This window comes from Apis florea, unplaced genomic scaffold, assembly GCF_048593485.1.
Source record: "Apis florea isolate Af1SG1 unplaced genomic scaffold, ASM4859348v1 contig_3158_pilon, whole genome shotgun sequence".
NCBI lineage: Eukaryota > Metazoa > Arthropoda > Insecta > Hymenoptera > Apidae > Apis > Apis florea.
This window is the reverse complement of record NW_028256713.1, coordinates 548,115-575,570: the sequence shown is the minus strand read 5'-3', so window position 1 is coordinate 575,570 and position 27,456 is coordinate 548,115. Positions and strand designations below refer to the sequence as shown.

Below are 27,456 nucleotides of genomic sequence, written 5' to 3'. Positions count from 1 at the left end.
TAAGTTTTTAACTTATTCCATTTGTAAAAAATATAAAATAATAGTATCTCATATTTATAAATAGTATATCTTAATTAAATGCAAAAAAAAAAAAATACAAATATCAGAAATATGACCATAATGTGATAATATTAATATTAATTTTTAAATTAAAAGCTATTTTTGCAATATAAATTATTTAAATGTAAATGCAATTGCTGTAATAATATTTATTTTTGCAATAAATTTTAAAAAAACAAATTGAGTATTTATAATAAATATTCATAAAGAACATATTGATTTTCAAATACGAAAGTTTATGATTAAATTTTTCAATTTATTATTTAATAAATTTTATTAAAAAGATTATCCTCATTCCTATAAGTCATTCTTAAAATATTTAATAAATTTAGTAAAAATTATATTTAAAAAATATAAAAAATCAATAATTTTTGTCATATTTACATGTATGTGTGTGTTGTATATGTATATATATGCACGTAAATTTTTTTTATAGTTTTTAAATGCAATTCTAACTATATTTTTTTATAAAATTACAAGAAATATAATAATTTTAATTTAAAAATTAAATAAAAACTTTTTTTTTAATTAATGAAAATAAATTCATTTGTATGTTTATAGTATAGTTTGAAATTTGATTTATTATTTTTTTAATGTTTTGTTATAGTCCTTTTAATTTTATGATTTATTAAACAAAAAAAAAATGTTCGTTTTTGTAATAAATATCTCAAAGTTGTAAGAAATACACGTGTAAAAATTGTAAAAAAAAATTGTTTTTATAGCAACTATAAAATTATTTGATTAACATCGTGTAATGATATAAATTGAATATTGAACCTATAATGGAAAATGATTTTATATGGCGTTTTTTTTCAATCAAAGTGTCCCTGGAAACTTTCGAATATTGAGATCGTGTTCGAAATGAAGGGAATTTAATGGCGGTTGAAGAGCCCCCACCCTGACCTCATATGCAGAGACAGTCAAGGTGTCAACAGGCGAGGCCGAACAGAGTTTATACGATAATTCTTGTCTGTTCATATTTGCAGATTTATTTTATCACTTATCGTTTTGTATTAGCAATACTTAAGTCGTGATAATCAAGATATATATTTTCATAATAACTGGCGTTCAGAGAATGCAACTGTTCAAAGTATAGCATGGTACAAATTTTTCTGACGTGTATATGTGTATACGTACATAATGTTTTGATTCAATCGCAGCTGAAGTTTTATCGTATCTATTTAGTTAAAGAATGTTTTTTGATTTTGTTTCATTGATAAAAATTATAGTGTTTTGTCGTTTTGTTACTTATTGTTGCAAGTTTTATAGTAATGTACTTATAAATTAATATTTATTATAAATTTTTTTTATAACTGATTAATGTCTACGATATGTTTGACGCTTGAATGATTATTGTACAACGTGACTGTGACAAGGCATACTTGAATACTATTGCTGTGATTTAAAATTATTTGTAATACAGAATTAATAATACATGGTTGATACATGTTTTTATAAACAGCTATGGATAAAAAGATTTTATTGCATGCAATACTATTAATAATAAGATGATTTTATTCATTTTCATTTTTTATTATTTTTGTATTATATTGTTATTATAAATTAACAAAAATATATTATGATTTTTCTATATTTTATTATATAAAATATAATTGAAAATTTTAATAAAAAATTTATATATTTAATTGTTTTTGTTTTAAAAATTAATCATATTATCATTATGTAATAATAATAAATTGTTTTTATAAAATATTATTATAAGTTTTACTATTATAACTATCTCATAAGATATTAAAATTTATATAATTATATTAAATTTATAATATATATAATGATATTAAATTTATAAGTGCGATAAATAATATTAAATAATTAATAGTTTCTATGATAATTATTGAAATAATAAAAAAATTAATTTTTTCAGATATAACTCTTTGTCCTTACAATATAATTGCTCAAAAAACAATCCAATAAACATGGATGATGAGTTTTATTTTATCAAACAGCAGTGAGGTGAATATACTGTAATGGGGTGGGTTTTGTCCACCATAATATGGATTACTATATGGAGTTGCCTCTTGCGGGGCTTCGAATTAGCTCCACAGACATCTCCAAAACAAATTCCATGTGATAAAACAAGAAAAGTTTTTACTGATTCTTGGGGAATTATTAGTGATGGACCATTGGGCTCAAATTATACTCAAGATTCTCATTGTGAATGGCTTATAAAAGGTAAAAGATCTTATACATTACTTATAATAATTTTTTTTTATTCTTTGTTTATAATTATTTAACTTATATATTTTACAGCAAATAATAGTCGACAATTTATTACTTTAAGTTTTCGTACAATGGGAACAGAATGTAGCTATGATTATGTTTTTGTTTATGATGGAGATTCTTTTCGATCTCCTCTTTTAGGTAGTTTCAGTGGTAAAACTGAACCACAACAAGTAACATCATCATCTGGCTATGTATGTGAATATGAAATTCTAATAATAAATTATAGGTAAATTATTAAAAAATTATGTTAACTTTATTTTTTAAATATTTTTTTTATAGATGTTAATACTATTGTATAGTGATACAAACTATGTTTTGGATGGTTTCCATGCGGAATTTTCAGTTACAAATTGTTCAAACAATTGCACAAATCATGGCAAATGTATTGATAATACATGCTTTTGTGAGGACGATTGGGGTGGACGAGATTGTTCTAGAGCTCTTTGTCCAAATAATTGTAGTTATAGTGGAAAATGTGATTTAAAACGATGTCACTGTCAAAATGGATATTCAGGACAATCTTGTTCATTACATAAAACGCATCCTGAAGGCAACAAGTATGTTATGGAATATATTATTATATTAAATATAATTATTATTTATATTAATTACTAAATATGATAAATAGATGGCACTGGCTTTCTCATTCAGAAGGTGGATTAAGGCCACGGGCAGCACATACCACAGTTTATATAAAAGAAACTGATTCTCTTTATGTTTTTGGTGGTTATGATCTCAATTATATACTTGATAATTTGGAAGTATATCGATTTAATATAAGTCAATGGGAAGATGAATATGGTAATGAATTAGGTAAAAAGAAAGCACTAAAATAATTCATTATAACTACAGATATATATATATATATATTAGAATTTTAATATATATTATATTATAAAATTATTATTTATATTTCTTTCTAAAACAGAAGGCATCTCATCTGCAGAACATTTAGATCCTATACTCCTTGCTCTTGAATTAAAAGGAACAAATGCAGATGAAAAAGAATTATATGGTCTTCGTACTTCATCTTTCATATGGAAATTACTTTCTGGTATTAGAGACAATAATAGTACCTTTAATTCACGTAATCTTGCAAATGTAGAAAAAAGATATGGCTGGTCAGAATTTAGGATTGGAGATCATGAAAAAAAGATTCATGAAACTAGAAATAATGAAACTAGTCGAAATACAGTTAGAATAGAAAGAAATGATGATCTTAGAAGAAAACATTCTAAACATCCTAGACCTCGATATGCACAAACTGCAAGGTAAGAATAAAATATATGATAATTTAATGATAATTAATTTAATATTGATATTTTTTTTACTGATTTAATGTTATATTAGACATCGTAGAAATCTTGAAAACCTAGATTTCTATAAAGAATTTCATACTTCAAATACAAAAAGTCATATATTAAATTGGGAAGAAGAAATTGCAGAAGATCCTATTGGAGACAATATTTATGTTCAAGAACCTAAAATAAAAGACGAATTATTTAAAGATGAATCTACAAAATCAATTGATAAATTACCTAAACCAAGTCCGCGATATGGACATGCTGCTTGTAGATATGATGGTCAGTCACATATATTTGAAGTATTTAAAGAAAAAAAAATAATTACATTACTATTATAATTTGTAACTTATGTAATAACTTGTACATTAATAGGTGGTTTTGTTATATATGGTGGAAAAATACAAGATGGTTCTTTATCTAATGAATTATGGTATTACAATGTTAATACACGTTCCTGGACATTAAGGGCAAAAAATTCTCCATTTTATCCTCCACAATTAACAAGACATACACTTACTTTAGCAAATAATTATATTTATCTTTTTGGTGGTAGTACAGTTGATGGTGAATTTTCATCAAGTTTATATAAAATTAAATTGAATTTATGTAAGTTTACATAATTCAATATATTTATTATATTTTAATTTTATTATAATCAAAAGATGAAATATTTTATATAAATTTATTTCAATTCAAGCTGATCCTACAGCAACTACAGAAAGATGGAAAGAAGTACATCCTCGAGGAGGTAAAGAGTTAGATGTACGTGTAGTTGCACATTCAACTGTATATCATCAAGCTACTAATTCTTTGTTAATTTATGGAGGAGTAGTAGCCAGTGTAGCACGATTTAGTAAATTATCAGATAGAATGTTTGTATTTCAACTTGACAGAAAAGTTTGGTCTGAAATTCATTATCCAAGAGCACATTTAAGAGATACTTATGTTCCAAGAGAGCGAGCATTTCATACTTGTAATATTATAGGTAATAACTGTTTATAATTATATTATAGTTTTTATAAAAAAAATGATTAAATGTATTAAATTTCAATTATATTATTAAATAAAATCTTAATAATTTATATTAAAAAATTTTACAGGAAATTACTTGGTTGTATTTGGCGGATATTCTCATAGACATAATAAAGAAGAAATATGTTATGATAATCAGATGTATCTTTATCATTTAGGCTGTCACGCTTGGGTAAGCCATGATGTATTAGGTTTAAATGATAAAGGTAAATCGAAATTTCAACATTTAAAATAAAGTTGTGTAAAATTTTAGTTGCTTTTGTTTTATAACATTTATCGTGATATCTAGACTCTCGTTATCCAAAACAACAGGGAGTATTTGCACATGCAGCAGATGTACGAAATGGAAATACATTGTTATTAGTTGGTGGTTATCATGGAAATGTAAATGCTGATTTACTTGCATATACATTACCACTGATGCTTGCTCCAGGTGATGAAGATAATATAGAACCTGAGCAAATTTGTTCAAGACATAAAAGTTTGATGGAATGTACAGCTAATCCAGAATGTGGTTGGTGTTCGGCAGACGAGGTATTCTCCTAATATATATATATAATATTTTTATTATTTGTTGAATATTAAAAATCAATTAATATTAAAATATTTTAGATATGTTATGGTAGAACTATTGGTAGTAATTGTACAACAAATCTTCAAACGACGCGTTGTCTAGGTGTTTGTCCTGCGCTTGGAGATTGTCATTCTTGTTTAATACATGGTCAACCTGGTGGAGGATGGGGTACAACTGCACGTGGAAAAAAATCTGTGTCTAATAAATTAAATCGCGGAACTTGTACTTGGTGTGTTCAAAATGCACGTTGTCATCATAAAGATGATAATTATGGTGTTTGTGGACTTCGAGATGATACACTATCTCAAATACCGGGATGGTGGGGATCAAAAGGCACAGAAATTATAAAAGTTGAAGAATGTCGGGAAATGGATAAAAGACCAGGATTGACATTTTTAAAATATAAACCTCCAGTAAATTTTACTCAACCTGATTCAGTAACGATAGTTAATGCTACTACAGTAGATTTTAATGTTCCATCTATGCAAGGAGCAAAAACAGAGTCAGCACTTGGTGGAGAAATGATTGCTAGATTAATTGGTTTTCTTAGACCACCTCAAGATTTTTGGGATAGCACAGTAGAACATTTGAAAATTTGTGTTAGCTATAATAGTGCAACATTACATGTATCAAGAAGTGATGATCCTCAAGAATTGGTAAATTGTCTTTTTATTTTTTAATCAATTTAACTACTTAAATTATTGTATTGTATATTATATAAACATTAAATATTTAAGTATTTAATATATTATATGTTATTAATTCTTTCATTAATTCATTAATTCTTTAACAAATGTAATAAGAAATTTTTATTTTTATCATAATTATATTTCCTAATTTATTTTTTTTTAGGAATTAGTTGCAAATTTAACTGCTGAGACATCACAATGTATTCCAACAAAATGGCCAGATGGACATCAAATGATGTTATTACCAGGTCGATATTTATTAGATTTTGAATCAAAAAGAATGGTTACTACAAGTTATGCATATGCCAGCAAAATGGAAATTACTCATAACAAAAAAACTGAAAATCCAAAAGTATTTACATTTGAATATCTTGAACCATTTCAAAACGGTTCTTGTCATCAATATAAAAACTGCCTTCATTGCTTAACTGATTCTTCATGCGGTTGGTGCGACATTATTAATAAATGTCTTTCACGTTCAATTAACGAAACAGAAAGCTGCATAGCTGATGTAGAGTGGGATGAAGATGGGAATCCTATTCGCGAATGGCATTATTTAACTATAACTCCTTCAGCTTGTGCTAATTGTTCTAATTATATATCATGTGAATCTTGTGTTGGTAGTAATTTGTGTGAATGGTGGACAGAAGAAGCTCGTTGCGCAAGAATAGGTAGATTACCTAATGCAGTTATTAGCTTTGATCAATGTCCAATTCCATGTAGACAACGTTCAAATTGCACACAATGTTTAGATGAGCGTGGAAGATGTGTTTGGTGTGAGGCCACACAGGAATGTTTTTCTTTCTCAGTATATACATCTGAATATCAATTTGGCTTATGTCGAGAATGGATGGATCAGGCTGGTTTAATGGGAGTAACATCACGATCAGGATCATCTTTAACAGGCAATGATCAATGCAAAAGTTGTACTCGACACACAAATTGTTCTAGCTGTTTACATTCATTAAGCTGTGGATGGTGCTACAGTTTAGAAAATCCTATTATAGGAGCATGTGTTCAAGGAGATTTTAATCAACCACATGTCAATTGTAGCTTAATTATCAATGAATATCAAAATACAACCTTAGAGATCGATGAATCGGGTTGGGCATACGCTCAATGTCCAGATGTCGATGAATGTGACTTAGGTTTACATGATTGTCATCTCAATGCAGTATGCACAAATACCCACGGTAGTTTTAGCTGTCAATGTAAAAGAGGTTTTAATGGAGATGGCAAAGAAAATTGTACTAAGACTTGTTATGAAAAATGTGTTAATGGTTATTGCAGTGAAGCTCCTGATTATAAATGTGAATGCAATTTAGGATGGACAGGACCAGATTGTAGAACAAATTGTGGTTGTTATAATCATTCTACTTGCATACAAGGACCAGGTATTTGTGACAAATGTCAAGATTGGACTACTGGTACATATTGCGAAGAATGTAAAGCAGGCAGCTTTGGTAATGCTACAACACCTCTTGGATGCAAAAAATGCAATTGTAATGAACATGGAGATAAAGATTTAGATATCTGCGATCGACAAACTGGTGTGTGTTTTTGCCGAGATAATACGCAAGGAGATATGTGTCAACGTTGTAAGAAAGGTTATTACGGCGATCCAAGAGATGGCGGAATGTGTTATTATAGTTGTATGTCCCGAGGTATGCTAGGGGGAGAAGGAAATGGCAAACAAGGTCTTGGCAGCAGACACTCACAATTATCATTATGGGAAAGTCATTTTGGAGATTCTCCAACAAGAGAATGTCTTTGGATAGTTAGTCCAAAAACAGATCTTTCATCAGATAACATGCTCTCAGGAATACAAAATGTAATACAATTTACTATACATGATGATATTAATGTTAGTTGTCAAGAAAATAGTGTTTATGTATATGATGGACTTCCCGAATTTGTTTCATCAGTGACTAGTCATCAGAGTCAACTTTTAGGTGTTTATTGTACAGAAAGTACAGATTATCCCGTTACTGTAGAAGCTAAGTCAGGATTTCTTACTGTTCATTATAAACAATTGGATGAAGTAGAGGGCTTCAATGCAAGTTATTTAATAATGACTTGTAATAATTGTCCCGGAAATCGGGAATGTCGAAATGGTAATTGCTTATGTAAAGCTGGTTTTGTAGGCATCAATTGCGATATTGAAATATGTCCTAATAATTGTACTTCAACTAAAAAACAAGGAATTTGCGATAAAGGTTATGGCCGTTGTGTCTGTATACCTGGTTATGGAGGACGTGATTGCTCAATTAAGATTAAAGAACATCAATTAATTTTTACTGAATTATTTAACTCAGAATATTTAGCTGATCATTTGGATCATTTGAGAAAAACTTTACCACGATTTGGTCATACATTGGTTGCTGATAGAAGGGGTAGTTTATGGATGTTTGGAGGCTATTCTCTTAGTCATGGACCTCTAAATGATATTAGACTTTTTGATACTAAAAATAATACATGGATGCCTATTACTGTAGAATCTACTTCAAAGGCCTCTATGCCTCAAGGTAGATACTTTCATGCAACTGAAATAGTTCATAGTAAACAACAAATATATGTTTATGGTGGTTTGACAATGAAACAAGAAGATATTCAAGGTTTATCAAATAACACTCTAAGCGACTTTTGGAAATTTAGTCTACAAAATCAAAGATGGATGCAAATCATACAAGATAAGTTTAAAAAAGAACCACCATCTTTAGCTGGACATACGTTAACTCTTCGTAGAAATGGAGAATCAGAAAGTCTAATATTAATTGGAGGATTCAGTCCTAAATATGGTTATCTTGATACAGTATGGGAATTCAATTTAGAAACAGAAGCTTGGGATACAATAAATACAATTGGAAATGGACCATTAGGAGTATATGGCCATTCAACTGTATATCACAGCAAATCTGATAGTTTTTATATTTTCGGTGGATACACTTATGCAATAAATCGAACATTTATTTCTAATAAATTATACGCATTAAATTATAAAACTCGTATGTGGTCCGTACTTCCTCCATTTGATGATGATCTCACTGATGGAAGTAGTTTGGTAAGCAAATATTTTTTTAATTAATTAAAAAATTTTAATCATTTGTTTTTTTTTAATAAATCAAGATTGATTATAATATCATTTTGTTATAGCCACAAGCTAGATTTCTTCATTCTGCTGTTACCACTGATGAATATATGGTGATATTTGGTGGTCGTCAAAATCCACATAATACTTCAGACTCATTGATTGCTTATAAATATTCATGTAATTTATGGATTCGTTTAATAACAAAAGATATGGAAGTTATTGGATATCCACCACCTCCAGCATATGCTCATGCAATGACTCATGCTGATCCAGAATCTAATGCTGTATATGTAGTTGGTGGTTTTGATGGTGGAATTAAAAGTCATGTCACTCTTATAAGTATACCGGAAGATTTGTGTAATCTTTGGACAGATAAAATAACTTGTAGAAAATATTTTGGATGTTCTTTTTGTTCTGTTATTACAATTAGTGGAAATAATGCTTCATTTTGTTTTTCTAATGAAGTATCAATTAATAAGGATGATAGGTAAATTCTAGTATTTAATAAATATCTTTATAAAAATATATTTATAAGTATATTTCTAAATATATTTAAAAAAATATTCATTTTAGATGTGATATTAATGTTACTCAAGCTCAACGATCAAATGGAATCTTTTGTAATTTAGAGTGGATGATGAGTAGGAAATGTCAAAGTTTTAAAACTTGTACAGAATGTTTAGCAGAATGGCCATATTACAAAAGTGAAGAACCAGTGTGCAAATGGTGTACAAACTGTTCAAATGGAAAGTGTATACCATCTGAGAAAGATTGCGATGAATTAAATAAATGCAGTGTTAGACAAATATCGGTAACAGATGTAAATCAATGTGGAGAACGTCAATGTCCAGCAAGTGATTGCGAGAAATGTAACAATCTTGAAGGTTGTGTGTGGACAAGGCAGGTTTTGAAAACTTGTGAGTTAGAAAATTATTCAATGAATATGTGAACATTTATAATAATTTTTAGATAATTTTTAATAATTTTTCAAAATATTTGTAGCTGAATTGGGACTTGCAGTAACAGGAGAACCTGTCTATGATTGGAATTGTGTACCAGAACATATTTTTGAAAAATCAAGTATTAAAATGGGAAGTACACAATGTGAAAAACGATGTGGTGATCATAAGGACTGTAAAAACTGTCTAAAAGGTACAGGAGCTGAAGGTGGTTGGCGAGAATGTAGATGGTCAACGCAACTTAATGAAGTAAATACATAATTCTAAAAAAAATGCATATCTGTGCAAGAGAGAGAGAGAGAGAGAGAGAGAGAGAGAGAGAGAGAGAGAGAGAGAGAGAGAGAGAGAGAGAGAGAGAGAGAGAGAGAGAGAGAGAGAGAGAGAGAGAGAGAGAGAGAGAGAGAGAGAGAGAGAGATTAAAATTTTTCAATTTATTAATAAATTTTAGTGTATTTCTCCATCATATCAACCTTTATACTGTGCTGGCGGTGTATGTGGTTTGGTATTACGTAGTTCTGATATGGATCATTGTCCTGAACCATGTTCAGTTTTTAAACAATGCAGTACATGTTTGAAACATTCACACTGTGGATGGTGTTCTTTAGATTCAGCTAATATAACTGGTCAAGGAATATGTACAGAAGGTTCATTAGAAGCACCAGCAGATCATCCAGCTGGTGGAACATGTGAAATGTTATATTATCAACAGTTACCTACAGTTGAATTACTAAGTAAGGAAATCAAATATATAATATATGATTTAAATATTATTAATATAAAGATTATAATATTTATAATTATATTATTTTATTTGTATTTAGAGTTTTTGGAAATCTCAGACAATGTTACAATGTTAATTCCAAATGTGATCTCGAAACCAATATTTTCTTGGCATTATGTGCGATGTCCACCAGAAAATGAATGTACTAATGGACACCATACATGTTCTACAAAAAGTGAAAAATGTTTTGATTTAGAAGAAGGATTTGAATGCATGTGTGGCGATGGATATAAAACTGAAACGTAATTTTTATCAAGATATTTTTCTCTTTATCTCTTTATTATTATTTTATTAATAAAGAAACAATTCATTAATTATTTTATATTTATTTCAGTCCATCATCATTTAATGAATTTGGAAGGTGAGATTCAAATTTTGAGTTATTTATTTATATATGTTATTTATTAAATATTTTTAATATTAAGTATGTACAATTTATTTTATTCTTAGAAAAATTTGCGTTCCAATGTGTACGCAAGGTTGTGTTAGAGGAACATGCATAGAACCAAATATTTGTCGTTGTGACTTTGGTTATGTAGGTGCCAATTGTTCCATTCAGTGCCAGTGTAATGGTCATAGTAATTGTGCAGGTCCAGATAAATTAGACGTTTGTTTAGAATGTCATAATAATACAATGGGACCACAATGTGACAAATGTAGACCTTTATTTGTTGGAAATCCAGCAGATAATGGTCAATGTGTACCATGTCTTGAATATTGCAATGGACATACTCGAATATGTATTAATGAAAGCATGACTGTACCGGTAATTTATATATTAAAAGTATAATTGAAGATAAAAAAATCTTTTTTTTTTAATAAAATAAAAAGTAATATAATTTTTTAGGATCCAAATTCAATTGAAAAAATGTCTATAGAATTACTAGAAAAACAATTAGTTGAAGGCCCTGTAGCTAAAGCCAAATGTGTAAATTGTGGAAATAATACAAGAGGTGACAAATGTGGTGAATGTATGACTGGTTATTTCAGAGGAACAGAAGATCTTCGTGATGAATGCCGACCGTTAGTATTATTATATCAATATTTTTATTTATGTATATTTATATTATATGTATTATATATATTATTAAATGTGTTTACATATTATTAAAACTTTATTTTTCTAGTTGTCAATGTCATGGACATGGATTTACTTGTGATCCAGTAACAGGAGAAAAATGCAATTGTGGTAATAATACAGAAAGTGATCCAACTTGTACTAGTGGACCTATGAAAAGTACAAATACTGGTAGTTCACCATGTTGGATGGTACAATGTAGTAAATGTAAAGAAAATTATGCTGGGACACCAACTATGGGTCATCAATGTTATAAAACTGTAACTGTTGACAACAAAATGTGCTTTGACTCTAAATTAATAGGTGAATTATTTAACATATTTATATCGTATATAAATATATTTATTATTATATTATATTATATCATTTTAAATTAATTTTCTTCAAAAAATTTTATTAATTATAATTTAAAATTACATATATTTTGATCAAACATTATTTTTCTTAAATTGCATCTTTCTATTATGTCAGGAGGATCTTATGGTTCGTACTCCTCCATGTTAAATTATATATTTTTTTTCTTTTTTCATTAATTTTTGTGCATTTATATGAAAACTTATTATTTTCATTAATTACAGACGAGTGTAAAATGAAACCAAAACCATTGAATCCCGGTCAAACGGTATTTTATATGGTACAACCTCGTTTTATGAATGTTGATATTCGAGTGATGGTGGATGTTACTCAAGGGGCTTTAGATTTATTTCTTAGCCCTCGAGATGATTCTTTCGTTGTTACATTAAATTCAACAACAGGATATCAAGATGTAAGAATTTATGTTTTTTTTTTTTTTATTTATAAAGCATTGAATATTAGATGTCTTCTGAATTAAAAATTATACTTACAGGTTGAACTGGATAGTAGATTTATGTGGCGAAAAAATTCACATAATATGTGGTTAGACGAACAGACTCGTAGTCAAATGAGATTAGTCGAATTCCAACCTCATAATACTTTTTCATTTCCTTTAAATGACTACACTACAACCGAACCGACTTGGAATACTGGTCCTCAATATATTGTAATGGAAAGATATGCAGAAGGTTTAGCTACATTTTTAACAATCGAGAATAGAAATACATTCTTGGTAGTTAGAAATCTTACGAATCGGTTAGTGTTGACATTACCGCAAGACAAACATGAACTTCATGAAACAAAATTTCACATCGCATTAAGAGCGATTGATCCTGTGCATCCAGAAATTAGTGGTCGAGCTGCTTACGGGATGATTTTCTTTCGACAAGATCAACTTCATATTGATTTGTTTGTCTTTTTTTCCGTGTTCTTCTCTTGTTTTTTTTTATTTTTAGCCGGTTGTGTAGTTGCATGGAAAACGAAACAAGCAGCGGATGTTCGAAGAGCACGGAGAAGACATGTTGTCGAAATGTTGCATATGGCTAAAAGACCTTTCGCATCAGCTACCATCATTTATGATCGAGATGGTAATGACTGTAATCCAAGCTCGCCTCAACGAAAAAGCAGACGTAATAAATTAGTCAGCTTTCATAGTGATGTTAGACCTGTAGCAGTTGAACCTACTGATGATGGAGTTGCGGCTGTAGCTACTGTTTTCATTAGATTGCCTGGAGGTCGACAAGCTCCTGTTAAATTAGCTCTTGGTAGCTCATTAATACTGTTAACTAGAGTTTATCCAGTTAACAGTAGAGTGTTCCTAAGACGTAGAAACAGTCACGCGTTGAACTGAGCTTCTTTCTGTAGATATTTGTTTTGGCTATTTTTAAGTCTGCTTATGCTCTCAAAATTTATAGAAACATGTAGCAACCATGTTTATTTTTTTATTAATCATTTTTCGTTGATCTCACCATTTTAATCGCCAATCTTGTGGAATCATAATATTTACAATTATTTTTCAAATTGGAAAACTTTTTATAAATAGCATTTATATCTCTCGAATTTACATGAGTTGAATCGACTTTCAATCATTGAATTTTTAATAATACTGTTTATTGACATTATTCAATGTCTGCCAGTAATATGAAATTTTAGTCGAAGGGTTGTATTATAGTTATAAAGAAACACTTCTAAGGGTATTTAAACTAAATGATAATATATATACATATACACAAATACATATATATTGTCATACCATTCCATGACGAGACTGTATGTTTGTATATAAAAATCTGTAATTATGTATTAATTCGTAATTTACACGATTTTGTAGAAGCATTTTATGCAATAAGACATGATTTTATGTCTTGTAACATTTGTAGCTTCGAAGAAAAATGAATGATTTTGTTGTTATTTTATGAAATTTTGTATAACCATCTATTGAAAAAAAAAATGCAAAGAAAAGACTACAAAGACAATTATAATTTTAAACTATTATTTAAATTATCAAAAATTTATATTTCAATTAACTAAGCGAAATTGCTGAAAATTTTGATAAAAATAAATTCAATAATATTTAAATCTTGATAAATAACGGAAATAATTAATTTTCTTATTATTATAAATGAATTATTTAAAAATATTATCTATTTAAATACATTGTAAAGCTTGAAGTGATATAACATTTTAATACAAATGTTATAATGGTCCTTTGTAGATAATTATAATATAACAAAAACGCAATAATAATCTGTCAACTGATTATTATCTTTTTAGCAGTTGACAAACAGGGTGATTTTTAAATAGGAGGATGGATATATATAAATATATGATTACGTATGTTTGTATGCTATGTTAAAAAGTATTGTTAAAATGGCGACCGAAAATAAATTATATCCGCATAATTAAAAAATGATCAGTATTAGAAGTTGATTGGAAAGAAGCTCGATAATGCGTGCGAAAAGGTTCCTATGCCAAAAAATGAGGAATAATATAAATGTCATAGTACATATGATATATTTATGACAAAAAACAAAGATTTTAATTAGAAAATGTTGTAAATTGAAGTATGCACATTAAAAATATTAATTGTAAAATATCAATAATACGATATATATATATACGATATATATATATATTCGTCATTATCGATTTGAATATGGAAACTAAAAACAAATGTGTCCTTTATCAAAGATAATAAGCCAAGATTACATATTAATCAAAATATAGTAATAAAAATAGGATATTGATGTAATGATATTAATAACGCGTACTTTTAAGATAATTTTAATAAGCAAATTAACTGAGAAAGTGAGCAATGTAGTGACATAGTGTAAATATTATGAGGCGTTTTTTGCTAAGCTGTTATACGGTACCAAACGAGTTTAATATATTCTGTACAGATTGTTTCTCAGGATAGTTGTTACACAACTTGAATATTTCCTACTGTATTTGTAGAAAAAGATTTTCAGAACTAAAAAACTTATATATCATTTAATCTCGAACTTTTTTAACGCAATTTATTTTTTTGTATAGTTAAGATATTGTAATTAATATGTATAATAATATTTGAGTAAATTTTTAAGATATTTATTTTTGATAAATAATAGGATTAATAACATTTTCTGAAAGTACAGTGTGAAATTTTCAAGTTATTTTTGGAAGCATTCTAATTATATCATCATGTTATAAGAATGCACGGTTCCTTGATTGTAGGAACATACACTGAGCAAATATTAAGTATGCATATGACAATGTTGTACTTTTTATATATTGAATCTTCGAATTTAATTTTTTGTTTTTTCATAAGTCTCGTCATATATCTTGTCAAATAATATTTTTGTTACCATTTGCTATATTTGTCTTTCTTTTTCTCTATCTTACTAGCATATTTTTTTTCGTTTCATTTTCATTGTAGTATACGATTCTATTCGTTTACTTTCATGCGACCAACTATCCTAACTATTATCGCGAGTCTGTAAACATTATATAAGAATAATACAAACTAACACATATATATATATATATTTATATAGATTTACGTAAATAGAGATATATATATTATATATATAATAAATGTATATAATATATACTATGTATACATAATGAATGTATAATTTCTCGGTTGTACAGATCTGAGCGTTATCTTCAAAATGTTCTATTTTATATATAATTATTACATTGCATTCAATGTAAGCGATATCTTCCAATGCCGGCATTGTATCATCGCATTAAAAAAACGTTTGTAACATTATGAGCTACCATCGTTTATAAAAGTGAAAATGAAAAGGTTGTGAAGTCCGAGTGTCGGCATCCTTAGAAGGATTCGTCAGCTTCATGGATTTATTTGTAATATGGAGAAGAATATGAGGTTGTGCTAATGAAGATTAATGAATTGTATTGAGAAAGCTTTAATAAACATGTGTAAAATTGGATTTCACTTGATGAATTTTCATTGTACTTATCGTTAAATAAGTAAGATTTTATTCCATTAAATTATGAATATAATATCTAATATGTAATATATATTGTGATATTGTGTTACTATAGTAACCAAGTATATACCAACAAATACTTCAAAATTTGATTAAACACGCGATTGAATTTGTACATGGAATATATTCACATTTTTTAATATCAAATATATAGTAATTTTACATAAAATTGTGAACGTTTTTACATATATATTTAGACATAAATTAAAATAATAAGTAAATATAATGAGATTTAAAATTTCTGCACAAAATCGTAATGGTCACAAGCGTTTAGTAACTTGTGTTGCATGGAATTCGACAGAAGAAATTTATTCTTGCGGGTATGATTTAATATTTATAAAATAAAAATCTAAATAGTTACATAAAATCATCATATTTTTCTCTTTATGATAGAGAAGATCATTTATTAATATCATGGCATTTGGAAGGTGGAATTGCACATTCCAGTATTATTACAGAATTTCCCGATGATTTTTATCCGACCGACATGCAATGGCATCCGCGACCAAATTATGCAGTGTTAATTACAAAAAAACAATCATTAGATATTCTCTTAATTACTACAGCTGATGGTATTTGTAATTTTATTTTTTCAGTATTAAGAGTTCTTAGAAATTTTATAATTATATTATTTTATATATTTTTTATATATTTTAATATTTATAATATTATAATATTAATAGTTTTTATCTTAATATTTTTGTTATAGGAAAATATCATTTAGTTAATAAAAATGGACGTATAGAAAAAAGTGTAGATGCTCATAAAGGAGCAACAACAGTAGGTAGATGGAGCAATGATGGTTCTGCTCTTTTGACTGGTAGTTAAAAACACTTTACAAAAATATATATGATACAAAATTGATTATAATTCAGTTAATTTTTTATTATATTTTAGCTGGAGAGGATGGTTTGATAAAAGTATGGTCACGTAGTGGCATGCTTCGTTCTATTATAGTTAAAGGAATGTTTTCCATATTATCTGCTGCTTGGAGTTTAGATTGTACAACAGTATTATATTCTCAAGGGGCTCACTTAACTTTTCAATCACTTAATTCTAATTCCAAACCTCGAAAGGTTAGACAAACTTACAAGTATATAATATTTTACAATTATAGAATAATGTTTAAAAAATTATATTTTATTAGTTATTAGCACACGATGGTCTAATTTTGGTTTTATGTTGGAATCACACTCATGGATTAATCATTTCTGGTGGGGAAGATTGTAAATATAAGGTAGAACATAAACTTAATATAAAATTTAATTATAACAAATAACAGAATTAATGAGAAGTTAAATTTTTTTTCAAGGTATGGGATTCTAACGGTACTCAATTATTTTCTAGCAATGTCGAAGATCATCCTATTACAGCACTAAGTTGGAGTTATTCTGGAGATTACTTTGCTGTTGGATTATTTAATACAATCAAACTTTGTGATAAAACAGGAGTTAGTTCAAATTACATATTTTAATATTTAATGTGTCTTTTTTTATTGATATTATATATATATTTTTAGTGGTCTCATTCGTTAGAAAAAATTAATTCTGGAAGCATATATAGTATTGCTTGGTCAAGTGATAGTACTCAAGTAGCTATGGCTTGCAGTAATGGAAATGTATTAACAGGACATATAATAGACAGGTATTAAAAGATATAAAATTAAATTATTGTTTTAAATAATTATATTTATACTTGTACACTTAATATCAATGAAAAATAGGAGATTGGAGTGGAATAATTATGAAGCCACATTGATTAAAAGAAAAGTGATTGAAATCAGAGATGTGGGTAATGAAACACGAGAAGAATTAGAGATATCAGATCGTGTAGTTCAGCTAGAATTTGGTTTTGATTATTTAGTTGTAATTACACCAGCACAATGTCATGTTTATTCTGTAGTAAACTGGAATACTCCTGCCATATTTGATTTGAAAAATACTAGTGTATCAGCAATACTTCTTGCAGAAAAGTAGATATTAATTATTTTACATAGAACAAAAATTTTAGAAGAAATAACATTTAAAATGTATTATTTTATAGGCATTTTTTATTAATTGAATGGAATACTGTATCATTATATAGTTATCAAGGTCGTTTATTAGGAACTCCAAAATGGAAAGGAATGACACAGGAACGACTTTATTCCCCTTGTATATCAGTATGTTCTGATACTTTAGTTATACGATCGCAAAGTAACGAAAAATGTACGATTAAATAAATATTTCAATGAACACAAAAAGATAAATGTAAAAAAATTGATGTTAAAAATTATTTTTTAGTACTTCATGTATTGGAAATGGCTTACAATAAACCTATAACAGAAAGTCAGACTTATACACATCTTCAAAATATTACAAGAGTTGCGTTAAATTATATTGGCGGTGTAACAGATCGACAAGTAGCATTAATCGATATAAATAAAGATTTATTTCTTATTTCTATAAGAACCACTGGTTTTGGTAGAGTATGTAAAATAGGTATGTAATTTTAAAAAATTATTTGTTACTTAATATACAATTTTAGCAAAATTTCTATAATTTTTCATGTTTTCAGCCGCTATGGCGCAAGATATTGCATGGGCTACTGATGCAAATGTTTTAGCGGCGATGTTGGATGCAACATTATCTGTATGGTTGTGTCCTAATTGTGTACATTATAGTGATCGTAAAATTATACGAAAGACAAGAATCGATAAAGAAAGCAGGTTTTCTTTTATTTCTATTATACAAAATATATTTTGTTATTTTTTTTAATAATGATATATATAGTTTATTTATATCTTTAGTGAATTTGGTAAACAACCAAGTATAGCAAATGTTTATAATGGGATAGTAATGATACGACGTGGTGATGGAGCATTAGTAGCTTCTTCCTTTTATACATTTTTTATTAGTCTTTATCAACATATTTTAAACAAGAAATGGAAAGAAGCGTTATCGCTTTGTCGAATCGCTCAAGTAATTAATATTTCTTCTTCCTTTTTTTTATAGTAAATCAAAATTTTTTTAAAATATAAAAATTATTAATAGAATGAAATATTGTGGACTTGTATGGCCGTTATAGCAACTGATAATAAAGAATTAAACGCTGCAGAAGAAGCATATGCAGCAATTTCTCGATATGATAAAGTTGATTATATTCAGTATATAAAGGTAATAATTTTATTCTACTAATTTCTATTTCTCTAAATAAATTAATAATTTAAATTTTTCAAAATTAGAGTTTACCAAATAAAACAGAAAGGCTAGCAGAAATGGCACTCTTGTCAGGAGATTTGTTAACTGCAGAAGGTATACTTTTGCAAAATGGATTAATAGAGGAAGCTATACGAATTAATATTGAAGTATACAATTGGAATAGGTATTTTTTTTAATGTATAAACAAAATTTTTAATCAATAATATTGTTTTTTTTTTAATTTATCAATTATTAATTATTAGAGCATTAGAATTAGCAATCAGACATAAAAAGCAATTGGATGAAGTATTAAACACAAGAAAGAAATATCTTCAAGTAATTAATAAAAAAGAAACGAATCAAAGTTTTCTTGCATATATGGCAAATGTTGCAAAGACACAAGTAAATTAAATACTCTTACTTTATCACTCTGTTTCAAATGTTTTGCACATAATTTTGTCTTTTTTTACTAACTAGTGAGACCAAAACTATTTTCACCAGGAGATTATCGAGGATACTTCATTTAAACGAGATGAAGAATTATCGGAAATAGAAACACAAAAAAACGAAATGCTTGATCAAGAAATACGTATATGAAAGCATAACGGTATTTTCATTTATACAAATTACTTATTAAAATATGTAAAAATAAATTATAATGAACCTGTATTTTAAAATATCTTAGTTAAATAAAATTTTTAATTACTAAAGTGGAAACATTTTAAATAGATATATAAAATGTCAAAATGAAATGTTTAATGAATTGTTTATGAAGGTAATATATAAATATTTTACAACTAATTTAGGTTTATATTTAAATACTCTATTAGTAAATCAGTTTTTATATTTACTTATATTTAATTTTTGTTATAAAATTAAAAGTTTTAAAAACATAGAAATCATAAAAATAATCAAAGTAGTGAATATAAATAATAGGATAAGTTTTCGCGAATGCCATGTAGTTTCTTTTGTTACAGATCTGTATCGCGTTGCTAAGGCGGACTGAAAAAAAAATATCTTAAAAATCTTTTTTTAAATTAATACTTGACTATTATATTTTTATTCTATTCTATCTAATTTACTTTGTCTTACCCATCCTCCATTAGCTTGGATCCATGCAGCAAGATCTTCTTCTAAAACATCTGTCATTCCTTGAATGAAAAAAATTTTTAAATATTAAATTAAAATACTTTTAAGGCCAAAATATCAAAAGAAATATAATTTTAATTTTAAAATAATTACCTCTCTGTATGGCAGGTAAATATTCAGGTTTGCCCTGACGTACACAATCCACGGCAATACCACCAGCAATTGCATAAAGAGCTATCACTTTACTCCAAGTCATCTCACCATTCCTGATCATCTCTCTAGAGACATCCACAATAGCTTCACTAGCAGACTGTTCTGATGAGAAACTACCACATCCAATTTGTCGTGCAACACGATTAAATAAATTTGGATGCATTTTCTCGAGTTCAGCTCCAACTGATACTAATTCTGGATAAACTTCTCCCACAACTGCACCACCAGGAAGCAACATAGCACTTCTCATTCTTTTCAATCCAAGCTTTCGATGAAAGATTCCAGACCGTTTCAAACGATTTCGGATATATTGAGCACATAAGGAAGATCCCTGTATCATTAATTAAATAAATCATTACTTTCAAATTTTAATTTTTAATTTTATTTTCAATGTTAAATAATAAATGTTATGTTTTAATTCTTAATAAAATTATTTAATTAATATTTAAGAAATTTATATTTCAGATAATGATATTACTTGAGATACCGTAAGCTCGATTGAGGCTGAAACCGTTCTCCATCGAATTGTATGAGAAATTTTTCTGGATACAACATCACTAACATTGCTAAATCTTCTCCGCGCCGAATCAACTACATGAAAAGGTGAGACTTCTTGATTATTAGCAACTGGAAAAGCTGCCAAATTCGAATGAAGAGATAATGCGAGACTATTTCTGCGATAAGGTTGTCCTGCATTTCCAGAGTTGTCTTCCAAGCCACGTAAAGATCCGACGAATCCAGACATTGAAGGATCTTCCGTGGAGAATTCCTGCCATTCAGGTTTTTCAGGCTTGAAAAATTTTAATGATTGTTAAAAAATTTAATATTTTGTTTCTTAAAACGAAGAATAATTTTTTTTCTTTATTTATAAAGAAAAAAAATAAATAAACATTTAACTTATTAAAAATTTTGATTATTAATTTATGAATTCAATAGAAAGAATTTCGTATAAAATTAATTCATTTTATATCATTAATAGTTTGCATTAAATTTTTTTAAAAATTTATGAACTAAAGACAAGAATTGAAATAAAAAAGTAATTATGTTTAGCATAATTCTTTAAATAGAAAATTAATCGTAAATCTATTCTAACAATATTTTAATTTTGTAGGAATAATTCTTGCGGTTTCAAAAAGAACTATTAATGAATATTTTCAATTCCTTTATTATAATCTTAAAATATACAAATACACACTATCACGCATATTACGAAAAAAGAATGATGATAGATTCTTCTCTCCTTGTTACTACAAAAAGCTGTATATTCACACCAGGCATCGTAACGTAATTATTATTCTGCAAGTATAGCTGATATTATCTCGCAGCCTTATTTAGTGCAGCTATTTGATATGCTTCGCGGTACTTTGTATTCCGCCTTGGTAAGATACAATCTTATTGTATGTATATTACTCATTTTCATTCGATCATTTACCTTTTTAACGAGCAGAATTAGGTCTGGTATGTCATTTTTAAATTAATTTGATATCCGCGTGATTCGTTAATTGAAATGAGACATTAATTAAAATATTATATTTTAAAAATACAATCATGAAATTAAAAAAAGAGTTAAATTTTTTGAAAAGTATAATGTATTCAAGTTAAAAAAAAATAAAAAAAAATTTATACTTTATACTTGGAAATTAAATATTTTTTATATTTGTTTTAATAGTAAATTTGAATAGTAGAATTAATGAAAGCATATAGACATAGAAAAGAGAGAAAATATATAATATAAAAACAAGAAATATTTATCTCGATCGATTTTATATTTAAAAAACAATATATTTTTGTAAACAAGTTAATCTATTTATTAGATTTGAAAATTATATTGAAAACTAATGATTTTCAAGAAAATTTTTATGACTTTCTAATTATAAATCAATTCATAAAAAAAATTATTTTATATCTGTATAGTGAAGTCAAAGGCAACAAAATTGAAAAATTAATTGTATGTTGTCAATGCTTGATTCGTTTGAATGTTAATTATCAGTTATCAATAATGTCTAGTTAGTCAATTATTATTTGAGAGTTTAAATAATTCTATTATTCTATTCATTTGTATCCTAATCTTATCTAAATAGTAAAGGAGATTATAAATATCTACAATTAAAAAGAGTAAATATCCTATAAATAAAAATATTGATTTATAGTTTATATTATTAAAAGATCAAAATACTAAATGTTTTAGTAAATATAAGAAAAGAGATACAAATTGAAAATTAATTCAGAAAATGAAAAAAAAAGATTTAATTAAGAATTATTTAATGTTACAAAAATTAATTAGAAAGCATAATATAATAAATATTTAACTTATACATACTTTATTGTATTACATTTTTATTAAGTAAAAGATATAAGTATATTAAATATTGAATGATTATCAAGAGATAATTATAAGTGTTTATAATTATAAGAATTATTAAAGAAAAAAATTTTTTATACGATTAGTTTCTGATAATCTTAATAATCGATATTATCTTATAAATACAATTAATCAGATGGAATAATAATGAAGATTTAAAGAAAATAGAGACGTGAAGAAGTAAAAGTTATCTAATATTTCATTGAAAAAAATTGAAAATTTAAAAAAAAATAAATAAGAAAAAATAGAAAAATTGGAAAACTAAAAAAAAAAAAAAAAAAACAGAAAAATCTTGCCACTCAGTCTGTTTAAATTTAAGCATGTTAAAAAAATGACATGAAATATATTTTTCTTCACTTAATAGAAATTCTTAATTCTCTAATCTCTCTAAGCGAAATCTCTAAGCGAGTGTGTCAAACTACAGGATATGGAATACATTAAATCTGTAAACACAAAGCGCAGAGTTGAATGAATTTACCATCAGCAATGCCGTCTCCTCCTGCACCCCCAAATGAAAATCCATCTTCATTGTGATTAACGTGCAACCATTTCACTGTCATCTAACTCATTCCATATACACATTATATGCGTAATATGTTACTGAATTATCGCTTATCAACGGTATAACTGGCCGGTTGATTATCGTTCGAGAAGTATGCGCGACGGCGCGTTAAATCGTTTGTTTTATCAATTTCCAAGGTTTATTTCCGTGCTACAATAATGCAGTACTGATAATAAAGTCGTCATTTTTGCATTTTTTTAAACGATGAATAACGTTAATTTCTTATTGATGTATCTTGCATGAAGTTATAGCATGAAGATAATGATTTTTATTCTTCGAAAATCAAAATAAAGAAGCAATTAATTTGAAAAATTGCAATCACATTTATAATGAGATTTAAATTATTCTTGAAATTTAGTAAATTGATTTAAGAAAGAAAATCATAATTAGTTATTATAATTACTTTTTCTAGATGAATTAGTTATAATTACTTTTAGCTACTTTAAGAGGAAACTAAATTAAATTAATTGATAATTAGAGCAATGAACTAATTGCTTAGGAAAGAATAGCAATTAATTAAATTTTAAAAAGATACTTGAACAAAAATGGAAAACTGACATCATTTCCACAGTTGCGTTAATTATTTATTGCATGGAAACGTTCGCAACAATATGATTAGAATTAATAGAATTTTGTTTTTACTTAAAATTTTAATTTCAACCATTTTATAATTTATACATATGTATAATATGTATAATATAATAAATGTGTTGAAACTTTAAGATGTATTAAAACGTAATTGTTGATACTTAATAATATTAAAGATTTTATATGTAAATGATATTTATTAATTCATTTCCTATATATTTATATATAACATTATATAACATCATTGACAATATTGATTATAATCTATAACCTGTATCTACAATCTTAAATAATTTATTACAATTTGCTATTTATATATAATCAAAAAATAAAATTAATTATAATTAATAAATTTTTAATATATATAATTAAACAAAAGACTAAATGTAAAAAAACTTTTTTAGTTTTAATTAAAAACGTTATCGATGAAAAATCGAGCTTATAATCAGCAAAATTGTATAGGCAAGTGTTAGATAATTATATATGTAAAAAACATTTATCACGTGTCTTGTTTGAAAAGTTTTGCATAGAAACGTGCAGATGGCATGAACGTGATCAAAATTATGAAACATTCAAGAGAAATATATTGTTGTATTACTTAAAATTAAATTTTGTTCAATTTTTTATTATTTTTAAAAATATATAAATATTTGCGGTTTTCTATCACGTATGTTATTGTAATTTAAAAACTTTCATGATAAATTAATATAATATAATAATAATAATAAAGTAATATTTTATTATATATATTTTATGTAAAAAAAAAAAACATTCAAATTTGAAAATTAGATTTTATATTGTGAAAAAATGATCAAAAATATTGAAATGAATATTAAAATATCCATGAAATATAATTTTTTTCTAATATAAAATATTTAACTAGTATAAAATTTTTTTTAAATTTATTATTCAAAATTTGAGCTATTTCACAGATACATTATTATTAAAATTATTACGGAAAAATTGCATATTCTTCGTTGAATCATCAATTAATTTTGTTAATATATTGAAAAAAACATAAATCATAAAATATCTTACAATTTAATTATAGTTGTATTGGTTTATTTATCTTAAACATTGTTTTATTCGAAAATATAAATTTGAATAAATAAACTTTGTGCACAATAAGTATCGGAATTTAATTGAAAATAAATTGTCTTTAATCGATAAATCAACGAGAGCGTATAACAATTAAATGGCTAAGAGCCAATAAATTTTCTCGCGCAGTTAAAGTCAACATAAACGTAAGAATATCGAGAAAGAATATAAATCACATTTCGAGAAAGCGAATCGATCAAGTAAGTGATTCTTTATTCCGAGAAAGTGCTTACTTCGAGCGCCAGTATCGAACGTATCGAATTCTTCGAATCATCAATCGTGGCCTTTTGCGAACATAGTTCGTATTTGAGGCACGTACATTGATATCACTCACGAAATACGAATGTAAAGCATTAAGAAAAAAGAAAAATTAAATAAATAAATAAATTAATTTTCGAATAAATTTTCGAATTAATAAAGAAATACAATTTTTATGAGAAATTATTAAAAAATTGAAAATTTTCCCGCTCTCTTTTTATTCTTTTTATTTTATTATCAGTTATGCGATGTTTTACGCACATGCGCACAAATAATTTCCTAGTAGTTCATCAAGTAAGATGATTCAAATTAATAATTATTGATAATATTGTGCATATTTTAACATCTTTTTATGACAAAACAAGAATCATTTATTAAAGAAAACAAAAAAAAGTAAATATGAAAATGAAATATTTAAGCATTAGATAAACATATTTAAAACCATATATATTATATGTGTAAAAGCACCAATATGATATATATATAAAATAACATTTATTATAATTTATGATTATTATTATATTAATTAATTTTATATTGAAATAATGAAATAGACTCAACTATAGAATCTAAAGAAATATCAATTTTAAATTGTAATGTTAATAAAACACATTTTATTAGATATTTCTTTTTTTTAAATTATTGATATCTTGTTAATAGCTGCTATATCGTTTCTTTACATAAATTTACATATTTTATTGCTTTGTCGATTAGACTCGCCGATAAATTTCAAAGATGACGTAAGGAAGAAGAAGAAAAAAAAAAGAAATATAAAATTGAAAGGGCGACGCATAACTAACAGTACGAAAATAGGTCGAGACAACATAAAAGATGCGGGCTACATATTCTTCAGGTAACGGCCATACCCCCCACTTTTTAGAAATTTTCCCAAAAAAATGAAACAAGTTTTGTCATACAAAATTACTCTCTTTATTATCACTTGCAATGATTAACAAATGATGATTTAAAAATTTTTTTAATATAAAAAAAATAAAACAGAGTATTTATAACATTCGATATGATATGAATATTCGAATAATCTAAACAATCACAGTTAAGATATTATTACAAAATATCATTTTCGATAAGGAAAAGTTATTTCTTAATAGGAAAAATATTATTAAATTATTATTACAACTAACATAAAATTTTATTTATCTATTTTTTATTGACAATTAATTATTTGCATGTGTTTCAACAAGAAGCTATATTATTACCTTGAATATTAACGAAGTACGGAGAGTTATCGTTTTTTTCTTTGATGATCGCACAATTGTATTTCATGCGTGAAATTGGTTCCACACACTTTTGTGGAAATTTGTACGTTCAATCACTTTGTTATACACTATATTAAAAGTTTCTACCACGATTCATTTCAGTTAGAACACAGCGATTTTATATTAATTAGATTATTTTTATAGTTAAGAAAAAGAAAAGAAAAATAAAGATTATAGTTATCGAAAGATGCGAGAACACGATGCGACGCATCGAAATTGTAGGGAACACAGCGCAAACAATACTGGTGACTTTCAATTACATATGATACAACTTGAAAGCGTTATATGAACGCCGTGCGAATGTTATCCCTACTTGCATCGTTGTACAACGGTTGAGTCACTATATAAAAAATATTTCATAAAGAAACATATTTTAAAAAATTTTAAGAAAAATTGAAATTAATTTTTTATTCATATGTATGTATATGTGTAAATAGAATTATTCTAAAATATAAAAATTTTCATAATATTTTTTCAATTCATTTTTTTTAAAATAACTTAATATAATAAAATATTCATTGATTTATTGTATAAATTCATTAGAATGTTATTGAGTATATACGAAATATATGAATGAAAATATAATAGATTTCAGATGAAAATAATTTTATAAATTTGATAATCTAATCATACATATAAAAATAACACTATCAATCATATTAAAAAGGATTT

The 27,456-nt window shown here is 26.5% G+C and overlaps 3 protein-coding genes and 1 long non-coding RNA gene across 15 annotated transcripts; 2 read left to right on the top strand and 2 right to left on the bottom strand.

Moving 5' to 3' along the window:
* The first annotated feature begins 847 nt into the window (after nucleotides 1-847).
* Megf8 (multiple EGF like domains 8) lies at nucleotides 848-16,103 on the top strand. 2 transcript variants are annotated; one of them, XM_012495032.3, is made up of 25 exons: nucleotides 848-1,160; nucleotides 1,946-2,253; nucleotides 2,332-2,495; nucleotides 2,584-2,861; nucleotides 2,933-3,117; nucleotides 3,233-3,575; nucleotides 3,655-3,887; nucleotides 3,981-4,214; nucleotides 4,306-4,593; nucleotides 4,709-4,846; nucleotides 4,930-5,174; nucleotides 5,253-5,870; nucleotides 6,067-8,964; nucleotides 9,057-9,481; nucleotides 9,568-9,911; nucleotides 9,997-10,202; nucleotides 10,402-10,684; nucleotides 10,775-10,976; nucleotides 11,069-11,095; nucleotides 11,185-11,500; nucleotides 11,582-11,757; nucleotides 11,862-12,115; nucleotides 12,284-12,295; nucleotides 12,391-12,578; nucleotides 12,660-16,103. In XM_012495032.3, exons 2-25 carry the CDS (start codon nucleotides 2,049-2,051, stop codon nucleotides 13,515-13,517), a joined length of 9,120 nt encoding a protein of 3,039 aa, XP_012350486.1. In that variant the 5' UTR covers nucleotides 848-1,160; nucleotides 1,946-2,048; the 3' UTR covers nucleotides 13,518-16,103. The 2 variants fall into 2 exon arrangements, with proteins under 2 accessions (XP_012350486.1, XP_086765764.1); XM_086909638.1 differs by lacking the exon at nucleotides 12,284-12,295.
* Nucleotides 12,186-13,079, bottom strand: LOC147657409 (uncharacterized). Its single transcript, XR_015292435.1, has 2 exons — nucleotides 12,658-13,079; nucleotides 12,186-12,537 (listed from the first exon to the last, which is right to left on the bottom strand). It is a non-coding gene; the product is annotated as an uncharacterized LOC147657409 (long non-coding RNA).
* A 103-nt stretch (nucleotides 16,104-16,206) lies between the features above and the next one.
* Nucleotides 16,207-21,546, top strand: Oseg5 (intraflagellar transport protein Oseg5). 6 transcript variants are annotated; one of them, XM_012495043.3, is made up of 19 exons: nucleotides 16,207-16,478; nucleotides 16,552-16,730; nucleotides 16,868-16,978; nucleotides 17,056-17,234; nucleotides 17,306-17,395; nucleotides 17,471-17,608; nucleotides 17,678-17,802; nucleotides 17,882-18,130; nucleotides 18,202-18,365; nucleotides 18,441-18,638; nucleotides 18,715-18,865; nucleotides 18,947-19,118; nucleotides 19,191-19,313; nucleotides 19,382-19,521; nucleotides 19,601-19,739; nucleotides 19,839-20,112; nucleotides 20,315-20,594; nucleotides 21,105-21,242; nucleotides 21,324-21,546. In XM_012495043.3, the coding sequence occupies exons 1-16, from the start codon at nucleotides 16,384-16,386 to the stop codon at nucleotides 19,932-19,934; spliced, it is 2,349 nt and encodes a 782-aa protein (XP_012350497.1). In that variant the 5' UTR covers nucleotides 16,207-16,383; the 3' UTR covers nucleotides 19,935-20,112; nucleotides 20,315-20,594; nucleotides 21,105-21,242; nucleotides 21,324-21,546. The 6 variants fall into 6 exon arrangements, with proteins under 6 accessions (XP_012350497.1, XP_086765772.1, XP_086765773.1 ...); XM_086909646.1 differs by having other exon boundaries at nucleotides 19,815-20,112; XM_086909647.1 differs by having other exon boundaries at nucleotides 16,255-16,478; nucleotides 16,557-16,730.
* On the bottom strand, nucleotides 20,164-27,064 carry LOC100870492 (bcl-2-related ovarian killer protein). Of its 6 annotated transcripts, none has more exons than XM_086909652.1 (5): nucleotides 26,725-27,064; nucleotides 21,118-21,429; nucleotides 20,580-20,970; nucleotides 20,430-20,488; nucleotides 20,164-20,339 (listed from the first exon to the last, which is right to left on the bottom strand). In XM_086909652.1, exons 2-5 carry the CDS (start codon nucleotides 21,382-21,384, stop codon nucleotides 20,205-20,207), a joined length of 852 nt encoding a protein of 283 aa, XP_086765778.1. In that variant the 5' UTR covers nucleotides 21,385-21,429; nucleotides 26,725-27,064; the 3' UTR covers nucleotides 20,164-20,204. The 6 variants fall into 6 exon arrangements, with proteins under 6 accessions (XP_086765778.1, XP_086765779.1, XP_086765776.1 ...); XM_086909653.1 differs by having other exon boundaries at nucleotides 21,127-21,429; nucleotides 26,725-27,034; XM_086909650.1 differs by lacking the exon at nucleotides 26,725-27,064 and adding an exon at nucleotides 23,480-24,226 and having other exon boundaries at nucleotides 20,420-20,488; nucleotides 21,127-21,429.
* Between the last annotated feature and the right edge of the window lie 392 nt (nucleotides 27,065-27,456).

Coding starts and splice junctions, on each gene's coding strand:
- Megf8 (XM_012495032.3), top strand. CDS start 2,049: ATGGGGTGGGTTTTGTCCACCATAATATGGATTACTATATGGAGTTGC. Junction 9,482..9,567: donor TCAATTAATAAGGATGATAG/GTAAATTCTAGT, acceptor TATTCATTTTAG/ATGTGATATTAATGTTACTC. Junction 11,758..11,861: donor CTTCGTGATGAATGCCGACC/GTTAGTATTATT, acceptor TTATTTTTCTAG/TTGTCAATGTCATGGACATG.
- Oseg5 (XM_012495043.3), top strand. CDS start 16,384: ATGAGATTTAAAATTTCTGCACAAAATCGTAATGGTCACAAGCGTTTA. Junction 18,366..18,440: donor ATCGCAAAGTAACGAAAAAT/GTACGATTAAAT, acceptor ATTATTTTTTAG/TACTTCATGTATTGGAAATG. Junction 19,314..19,381: donor ATTATATTCAGTATATAAAG/GTAATAATTTTA, acceptor TTTCAAAATTAG/AGTTTACCAAATAAAACAGA.
- LOC100870492 (XM_012495049.3), bottom strand. CDS start 23,530: ATGAAGATGGATTTTCATTTGGGGGTGCAGGAGGAGACGGCATTGCTG. Junction 20,971..21,117: donor TCGAGCTTACGGTATCTCAA/GTAATATCATTA, acceptor TTAATGATACAG/GGATCTTCCTTATGTGCTCA. Junction 20,489..20,579: donor TTTACCTGCCATACAGAGAG/GTAATTATTTTA, acceptor TTTTCATTCAAG/GAATGACAGATGTTTTAGAA.